The 10,224-nt window shown below is 33.4% G+C and overlaps 1 protein-coding gene across 1 annotated transcript; it reads right to left on the bottom strand.

Annotated features, from left to right (window-relative positions):
• Positions 1–1,920: 1,920 nt before the first annotated feature.
• Positions 1,921–10,224, bottom strand: manea (mannosidase, endo-alpha). The gene is given in 6 exon segments (NM_001004566.2): positions 1,921–2,864; positions 3,169–3,245; positions 4,438–4,547; positions 6,271–6,850; positions 8,819–8,857; positions 10,196–10,224. Coding segments are annotated over 4 exon segments (1,317 nt in total). The 5' UTR covers positions 6,764–6,850; positions 8,819–8,857; positions 10,196–10,224; the 3' UTR covers positions 1,921–2,227.

Raw genomic sequence — 10,224 nt, forward strand, 5'->3', positions numbered from 1 at the left:
GTGTGCGTGTGCGTGTGTGTGTGTGTGTGTGTGCGTGTGCGTGAGCGTGCGTGAGTGTGTGTGCAGTTAATTCATTCAAATGCAAAAATGCAAAGAAATGCATGGGATGGATGGGAAAGGAAATATGCTACAGCAGCGTTAGACTGGATTATGTATGTAGGAAAGGATTATTCCTTTGTTCATCATCTTTGCTGTTTGAATTCGGAGCCTATTTCAGTCAGTGTGCTATTTATATATGATTTGTGGTGTATTTTAAAAGCCTTTGATTAAAAAAAGACTAATGTTCTTTAATTGAATTATTGATTAATGGTATTAACATTACACGGCTATAAATATGCAATTTTGTGATTACGTAATTGAGAAAAGAATGAACACTAATGATTTATTAGATTAAAATGTCTTATCTGATTATTTCTGAAAACAATCTGATGAGTTTTTGATTATATTATTTATATTTTGTTTTATATATATATCCTTATATAGCCTTATTTTAGCCAAGGCCAATTGTTTAGATGTCTATTAGACATGTTTTAAAAACAAATATGCTTGGGTCTGTATTTAAAGAGATGATTGTGTATGAAAGTTTTGAAAATACTCTGTTAAGCTCATCTGGCACCAGCAATCATCGCCTTTCTTCCCCATTCTGATGCTCATATTTAAGTAGCATGTCTATACTGAGCTCCACCACAAATTTAAATTGAAATTATTTATTGTTCATTTAATGAAATCGTTTCATTTTGATACCAGGACAATGACAGACAATTATTTTGGTCATACTTTATGTCAGGTTTTTTTAAAAGGCACTTATTTACCCCTTTTTCAAGATTTAAGATAAGTCGTATGTGTCTCCAGAATGTGCAAAGTTTCAGCTCAAAACACCTATCAGATTATTTATTATACCTTTCAGAATGATGAATTTTCTGCTCTTAACACATTGTAGCTGTTTTTGTTGCCTGTGCCTTTAATGCTAGGTCTCTCCGCCCACCATTCCCACTTGTCTGTCAGTGTGTCTCATTTACATTTACATTTACATTTAGTCATTTAGCAGACGCTTTCATCCAAAGGACACACGTCCTGTCTTGTCTCCGTCAGATAAACATCACAGTGACAGACATAAAGGAGGCAGATCTCATGTAACATTCGGAAAAAATGCTACAGTTAGAACTTTCCCAATGATTATTTGATGTATTTGTTGTGGACTTAATTCAAGTATTCTGCAACGATGAGTCACACACAATGTCATAACATAGTTCATGCACAAACACAAACACAAGTTCGCATGTTTAACCTTACACTGTTTTTGCATAACTCATGTGACAGGATACACGTTAATATTCACTGCTGTATGGATATCCGTTATGTTCATGTACAAAATAAACCTGACTTAACGTCCACAAACCGGGATTGAACGCGGGGACTGATGCGGCTGTGGTGATAAAGACAGTAATATCGCCGTTATTCATTACAAACATGCACTGTTATAAAACAGAGAGCTGAACAGATCTTTTAATCCCTGTTGCTTTACACACGTCCTGTCTTGTTGATATGATTATATGCGTTACTATGAAGACATGTTAATATGCGAGTGTCGATCAATTCGGTGGGTGGGGAAACCGCACTCCAACGTGACCTTGTGGTCAGCCTCAAAATGGGAAGGATTTGGATCCTATTTTAATGTTAGGAAATTAAAAAAAGAGATGCATTGTGTTAAATATGACTGTGGACACTTTATACCTGCGCACAGTTCGGTCCAAACAGCTTACAAAAGAAGATTTTCATCATAGGTGCCCTTTAATGCACATTGAAATTTAAAGTAATAGTATACTTGGAGTGGGGAACACATTGTAAACAAAAAAGAATTGCTGTTATTAATAAAAAATGTGAGATGTGAGTGTTTTATAAACAGAAACACAGTTTTGAATGTCAATTTTTTTATTATTTAATAAAAAAACTTGATGGGAAATTGACTCACAGCTTAAAAGTAAACATACTTTACATATTTTAATTATAGCATACTTAAAAACACCTAGCATAAAGCAGGATTTGTTATATTTACAGCATCCAGCCAGAATATATCATCATTAATAGCGTTTTAAAAGTTCATTCAAGTAAGATTGTCATATACAGTAGTAAAAGGCATGTAAGTAAAACAAAAAACACCCAAAACCTACAATAAATCAGATTAAAACAAGCCCCAACAGTTGTTTTTCCAGGATGACCAATAAAACTACTCCAGCCACTTCTTCTGCTCGTCGCTAAACTTTCTAGCCCACCTTTGCGTTATCTCCAGGTAAACGGTGGGTTTATGTGGCAGGTAGTCAAGATACACGGTTTTACCCCATGTTTTAGGGATGGCCTTTTCAATCTGCGTTCCTTCATGCCATTCATTGAATGACGTTATGGAGATGATCTGTGGTCTCGCATCCACTGCAGCATTAAAAGCGGTTTCATAATATTTTCCGTTAATGCGGTTTCTTGTATTCTGTGCATTCCAGGGCCGGATACTAGTATCGATATAACCTGGCCCTACGCTTGGAATAAACACCAAGTCATTATAGTCGCAGAAGGTTTTGATGGTTCTCCAGTTATGATGTGAAGAGCCGTATGTAAAGCCGTTGGTTGCAAAATAAGTGTAAAGTCCATCAAATCCTGCAGTCAGGATGTCCTTCTTGTGTCTTTCTTCCACAAGAAGGGCGATGAAGATGCCGTCATATGGTGTGTTTCTGACGGTCGATATGCCGTTCGGCTTTAGCAGTTGTGCCCAAACATCAGGAGTCTGTAAGTAGGAGTCGTATATGTAGTAGAGAGGAAGAAGTTTGCCTGTGCTTGTTTTGTATTTATAAAAAGCAGGATGGTTTCCATAGCTAGTATAAAAAGAGAATAAGGGATATTAAATAAAATGTGTATTGATCATGTGTTTCTGTTAAAGTAGCTACAGATGATTTAGATTAGCTAGAGAATAATTAGAGATTAATTTCCTAAATTATAAATAAAAAAACAAGAGTTTGTTAATGATTTATTAGTATATTTAGAAAATTATAGGCAAAGTATTTTATTCTTGATCTTGAACAGGCTTGTCTAACATTACAAATCTGAGTATTATTTGTATTTGTACACTTGTATGAAGTAGATAAATAGTGAGAGCTTAATAAAATGGATTAAACATACCGATCCACAATATACTGAATATTTTCACGCATATTTGCATCGTCTCGTCCTTTGTATGGTTCAATATGAAACACAACCTGTCATGGAGGAACAAATAGTTTATATAGGACACCAAAACACCTATGAATTTCAACCAAATAATGACACAGAAAAAAAGTTGTTGTATAAACAATTACAAAAGAAATGGGAAAATTGTTATTTATAAAATGTTGAGGAAAAAAAAATTACATTTTATTACTGTATTATATTTTAATTTGGTATCTTAAAATTTTGTAATCAAAGTTTAAGTAGTTCTGTATTATTGAAGGATCTTTAAATAGTTTTCTTAATAAATAAATTAATAATTTTGAAAATAATTTATTGTTTTAACATTTGAATAAATCAAGTTAAACTAAATTAATTTTTATATGTTCTAGTTTTATTTATTTATTTTCTTTTCAGCTTAGTCTCTTTATTCATCAGGGGTTGCCACTGTGGAATAAACTGCCAACTGATCCAGCATATGTTTTACGCACCGGATCCCCTTCCAGCTGCAACCCAGTAAGGAAAGACAACCATAGACACTCATTCACACACATAGAGTACACTATGGCCAGTTTAGCTTATTCAATGCACCTGTACCGCATGTCTTTGGACTGTGGGAGAAACCGGAGCACCCGGAAGAAACCCACGTGAACACGGAGAACATGCAAACTCCAAACAGAAATGCCAACTGACCCAGCCGAGGCTAAAACCAGCTATCTTCCTGCTGTGAGATGACAGTGCTAACCACTGAGCCACCGTGTCGCCCAAATAATTTACTGCTTTATTATTTTAATAAATGAGGGTAAACTAAATTATAATGAGATATTTATATTGCAAGAAGTTAATATAAAACTAAACAATTGTATATATTCTATTTTATTTCAGTTAACTTAAGTAACAAGAAATAAATTTAGTTTTAGTTTTAGCTATATTTTAAGGTAAATCTAATTAAAATATGGACTAATTTACAATTTCCTTGTCAGCTAGCTGACAAAGTTTATAAAATATTTAAAAATATAAAATTCAAGTTATATTTCTATGAATTGCATTATAATTCAGATAAAGTTAATTTTTCAATATTATTTTTATTTTAGCTTATTTTTATAGTTAAAATAACCTTTAAAAAGATTTGAGTATTAGTTAACTAAAACAACACAGCCATACTAATTCCATTCATACATATTCAATTTAAACATATTTATTTATACATATTACATTTTTAAAAACATATAAATTGTACAACACCTTCAACTGATTTTTGTCAGCTGCATCCAAAATCAAAGGCAGCAAGCTATCAATTTCTTCTCCATTGTCATCCTTCATACTACGTGGATACCACGAAACTGCTAGAACACCTGAAATAAGCAAAACAAATGATGACTAAACATATTTAAAGAATAAAATACAGACAAGACCGGCGGGGTTACATTGGTGCCGTGACCCGGATGGGAGTGAGGTTTAGGGGGTGAGTGTAACGGAGGCCAGCTTGTGTGTGCTGTGCAGGTAAACCTCACTCCTCTGACCTCTAAAGGTGCTCTAGGGACAGACACTAGAGGCCATGGTCTTTAGCCTCCTTGTTAGAGCAACCGACTCCCATGTGGAGGGACGCCGGATCGATCCTAGCTCAGAACGGGTTGGGTGGCGTAAGACCGGCGGGGTTACATAAACACAATACCGTGATACCACAATATTTTTGTGGTTAATAGGTTAATATACCGTCACAAACTTTTGCCAGCCCATGTCTAGATGGCAGTACACAATATTTTACCAGATATTTTTCAAGATACTAGTATTAAGCTTAAAGTGAAATTTAAAGGCTTAATTAGGTTAATTGGGCAAGTCATTGTATACTCATGGTTTGTTTTGTAGACGATAGGAAAAAAATAGCTTAAAGCTGGATTTAGTTTCCGGTACTACGTCATATCATTAATATCATTCAATGTTTTTAAACTAATTATTTTTATTATTTTTTACAACTATTTTAATGATTATAAAGGTTTTTTATAACCACTCAAAATTTTCTTAAATCAAACTTTGATGCATCACTTGCTTTTGTTCATATCTTGAACAGTTTTACCTATTAAATTAATTAAAATATTGATGAAAACAGAACATGGGCTGCTCTACAAATATATATATATTACTATGTCAAGAATACAAGCAAAAAAGTACACTTAATAAAAAATACTGACCTCTTTTTAGACTTAGCCCTCTCCACAATTAATACATTACTGTCTGGCTAGTTTCTGTCCTTTACTTATGCTAAAAAGGCAATGATGGTCCAACATTCCTGACCATTATCAACAATAAAGCCTAGAAAAAGAGGGCACCAGTATATTGTAAATTCTTTAATTATAGTTTTGTAACTATTAAATTATTTTAAATCCAAAATTGTGACATTTACATCAGTATAAAACCTGTGACTGGTGGAAAAACATTTCTGTAATTGTGTACTCGGGTCTCCATTTTTGTCATGGTCTCTTTTGGCTTTAACAAACTTTTCTCTCAGGTTTTTCCAAACTTTTTTAACAAAAACTTTACTCCTTTCCCATGTCTGTTGCAATTTCTAGCCAAGAATTATTGATCATCTGGTTCTTTATAATCACAGATCATAAAGGTGTCTGTACAGTCATAATCTCTTCAAAGTGTTTCATATTTCAATTAAATGAAACGCGGCGCCACGCACACAAACTATGCGCTCATCTCAAAAAACCCATGCACTACGCCAGCCGAAATCAAGACGTGCACACCCAAAGCATACCCCCGAAAACACAGTTATGACGTCACATTTGCCGCATACACTTAAGTGAACTAGTGGACAAGTCGAGTATAAACCAGGCTTAAGAGGGCTAATAATATTGACCTTAAAATGAGTTTTAAAAAATTGAATACTGCTTTTATTCTAGCCGAAATAAAACAAATAAGACTTTCTCCAGAAGAAAAAATATTATCAAAAATTTCCTTGCTCTGTTAAACATCATTTGAAAAATATTTAAAAAAGAAAACAAAAGTCACAGAAGGGCGAATTATTTTGACTTTAACTGTATAATATACATTTGCTTAAATACATTTCCTCACCAACAGCAGCCATTCTCAGCTGTCTCATGTGTTCCTCTAAAACCGCTGGATCTCTGGAGCTGTACGGACCCAACGCAGGGTAGAAATTTGCCCCGATGTCCTCAGGAGGTTGGTGTCGTCCCGTTGAATAACTTGAGGCCACTTTGGGGTCCCAATGTGGTAAAAGTGGATGATCCCAGTGGACGTACTTTCCATCAAACTGAGGGCTTCCATACCAGACGTAGTAGAAAGCGTGCACATTGTAATTTGGTTCAGGGAAATCTTGCAATTCATTCTCCATTTTCTCAGGCTTTTCTAATGGTATCATCAGCACGGGTTTGGGGGATAAAATGAGGTTGGTGTTTTCTTTTGGAAAGGGAATAAGTTTTACTGCAAAATGGCTGCCGGAAATGTTATCTTCAGGGCTTAGAGACTTAAGGATGACTGTTATAATGAACACAGCTAAGGCTAAAACGATGACTGCACAACATGATTTCCGCCGAAACCGTGCCATTACTCTGGTGGACGGTTACAGTCCATTCCAGCCAAGATCTTCAGGAGATGGAACAGATGTGATCATCTTTAGGTAACCGCTGGATAGCTGTAAAAATAAAAATAAAAGGTTGTTTACAATCACATGGTTCTGGTGACGAGTGAAATTCAGATGGAGGGTAGGAAGTAAAAAACTGAATGGGAGACAGAGAAAAGTGTATTTACGCGATTTAAACTATATTTCAAAGGAGATACAAACAGAAAATAAGCACATTTGTTCTTTATATCATAAAGAGGACAGAGTTTTCTGCTGAACTAAAATATGTTTGCCTGTCTTCGAGGTTATAGATACTCTATAAGCTATTACGTTAAATGAAAAATACTATAATAAATACTAGTGTTTGGAAGCATACTATAGATAACTACTTGAATTAAACTGTCGAATTAATTCTATTCAGGGTTCATACACATTTTTACTACTAAAATTTCATGATTTTTCCATGACTTAACCAGGACTTTCAAGTAAATTACATGACCTAATCTTTCATGCAATGTCTATACATATACATTGTAAATAATAAGACAATGCATGTTCAAATTTATTACAGCATATCATAAAACACAAAACAAATCTATTTAGTTTGATTTTATTTGATATATCTATTGTATGTAAAATTTATTACATGGCAGTTCATTCCTGCTGTGGCACCTCTGAAATTGAGGATAAGCCAAAAGAAAATGAATGAATGAATTAATGAATGAATGAATAAATGAATGCATGCATGCTTGCTTGCTTGCTTGCTTACTTGCACAGTATTCATAATGTCAGACCATGTTTTTGGCCAAAGACAGAAAAGAAGTAAAGACAACTAATGTATTGTCAAATTTACAGATATTTTTTAAACAAATTTTCATGATTTTTCCAAAACTTTGTGGGGCTTTCTGTTTTTCCAAAACTTTTTCAGGCCTGGAAAATGCCATGTCAAAATTCCATGACCGTATGAACCCTGTGTATTGTTGCTGTGGTACGACACAATTGTAGAAATAAACAAATTATTCAATAGGCTTCAGTTTTTTTAACAATATAATATAATCACAATGCACCACAGTTTACACTATCTTTACAGTATTCTGTAGCATTCATTAACAAAGAGTTATACACTTTACTATGTGGTTCAAAAACATGTTTATTATAAATTACTATAGTTTTTCCCCATGCGGATATCTTCCAGACATCACAAAATAACAGATGAAAGCATACAAAAGTGTGGATGCATAGTCTACGTTTTTATTTATTTACATTTGTAAAGGGTGGGAAAGAGTTCCACAATAATTACCGTCTAGTTTTGTTTGTCTCTTTGTCGTTCTGTCAATGAACTTACCATCAACAAACATTCACCACTGCTGCGCATCTAGATGTTCATGTTACAGTTGTTTATTCTGCCGAAACGGCAATAAAGACTTGGATTATTGCAAAACAAGACGGAGATTTCATTACAGCGATTATATGGCAGAGTATGTAATTTGTATTCTCCTGGACTTTGTATAAGTGTGGTGGTGTTTGTATCTGATTATTATATAACACATTAACATATATATATATACACATAGCTAGGCCTGTATATAATCTTTATTGGTAAATTGTACACATGGATGTATTGAAAAATTGTTTATTTCATGCCGCCTTTTCATCCGTTTTTCAGTCAGTTTCTTGCTTTTTCTCCACTTTATGAGCAAAAACTTTTGGAAATCTATAAAAGCTGTTCGGCATTTCTTATATTGGCTGATTTAAACACTTACAAACAACATAAAACATAAACAATTTGATGTTCTGATAGCGATTCCTATGTGGAAGAAACACTTCCTGCCCTCTATCTGAATTTCGTCTAAATAATTTTGTGTAAACATATGCTGGAAAAGTTGGCAGTTCATTCCGCTGTGGCGACCCCAGATGAATAAAGGGACTTATTCGAAGGAAAATGAATGAATGACAGAACAGTAACGATAAATAGAGATATTTTTCTAACACTTCAATCTAAAGCAGAAGCATCGCTGTACATTATTTTGTTCTCCTCACCTCAAGGTTCTTTCTTCATCCTCAGGAACTGTTGGATAGCTGTAAAGGGAAAAGGTTTGTGCAATTAAATATTTCATCATTTTTCTAAGTTTATTATCGTATTATTGTTTTACATTAAATTAAAAATAACAGCAAAGTCTAAATCTGTGACGTAGGTTACCTCAAGGCAGCTTGTTTACTGTATTGCACAACTTATTTTGACTGTGCTATTCTTTAACCTTTTAATCTGCGATTCTATTTATACAACAAAGACACATATTGGGATGAAAGGGCAATGTTAATATGTTTTTAATCTATTTATAAGTCAAGCATTTGTGAATTTCCTTGAATTCATTGAAAAACTGGTGGTTTTAGTATGCTGTTGAGCATTGAAATAAATTACATTGAAATAATAAGAATCTACAGTATTTACACTGCCTACTATATCTAATCGAATCAAAATACAATAAAATCAATTGTAAAATAGTATTGTAATGTTTTATCTATGATGTTATACAATAGCCTGCATCATTAGTGTTTAGTTTTGTTCCTTCAGAAGTCATTAAATGACTGTATGTTTATTTTTTTTTACATCAACACGTATTTACACGTATAAATAACTCATAATAGACCAGAAACGACAGCAGCTGAACACAAAATCCCACAAAACAAGTATATGACTATGCATATTTGACAGTAACACATGCAAGTAAGCATAAAAGCAAACGATCAGCTTATTATTACATTACTACATTAAATTAAAAATAACAGCAAAGACTAAATCTGTGAAGTAGGTCATCTCAAGGCAGCTTGTTTATTTTATTGCACAACTTATTTTGACAATGCTAATCATTAACCTTTTAATCTGCGCTTCTTTTTATGCAACACACATATAGTGGGATGAAACAGCAATATAATTATATTTTAAATCTATTTATAGGTCAATCATTTGTGAATTTCCTTGTGTTCATTAAAACATACTTAAGGTGGTTTTAGTATGCTGAAAATTGAAACATTAAGAATCTATTTACACTGTATATTTTATCTACTTTAAACAAAAATACAATAAAATTAGAAATAATGTAAAAGAGCATTTTAATATAAAATAACTGTTTTATCTATGATGTTATACAATTGCCTGCATCATTAGTGTTTAGCTTTGCTCCTTCAGAAATCATTATGACTGTATGTTTATTTTTTTACATCAACACGTATTTACAAGTATAAATAACTCATAATAGACCAGAAACGACAGCAGCTGAACACAAAATCCCACAAAACAAGTATATGACTATACATATTTGACAGTAACACTTGTGCAAGTAAGCATAAAAGCAAACAATCAGCTTATTATCACATTATTACTTATTATTACTAAAATGCGTCGTCATACAGTACCTAAGTTGACAGACAGCTAGCGTCTCCTC

This window comes from Danio rerio, chromosome 17 (genome assembly GCF_049306965.1).
Source record: "Danio rerio strain Tuebingen ecotype United States chromosome 17, GRCz12tu, whole genome shotgun sequence".
Taxonomy (NCBI): domain Eukaryota; kingdom Metazoa; phylum Chordata; class Actinopteri; order Cypriniformes; family Danionidae; genus Danio; species Danio rerio.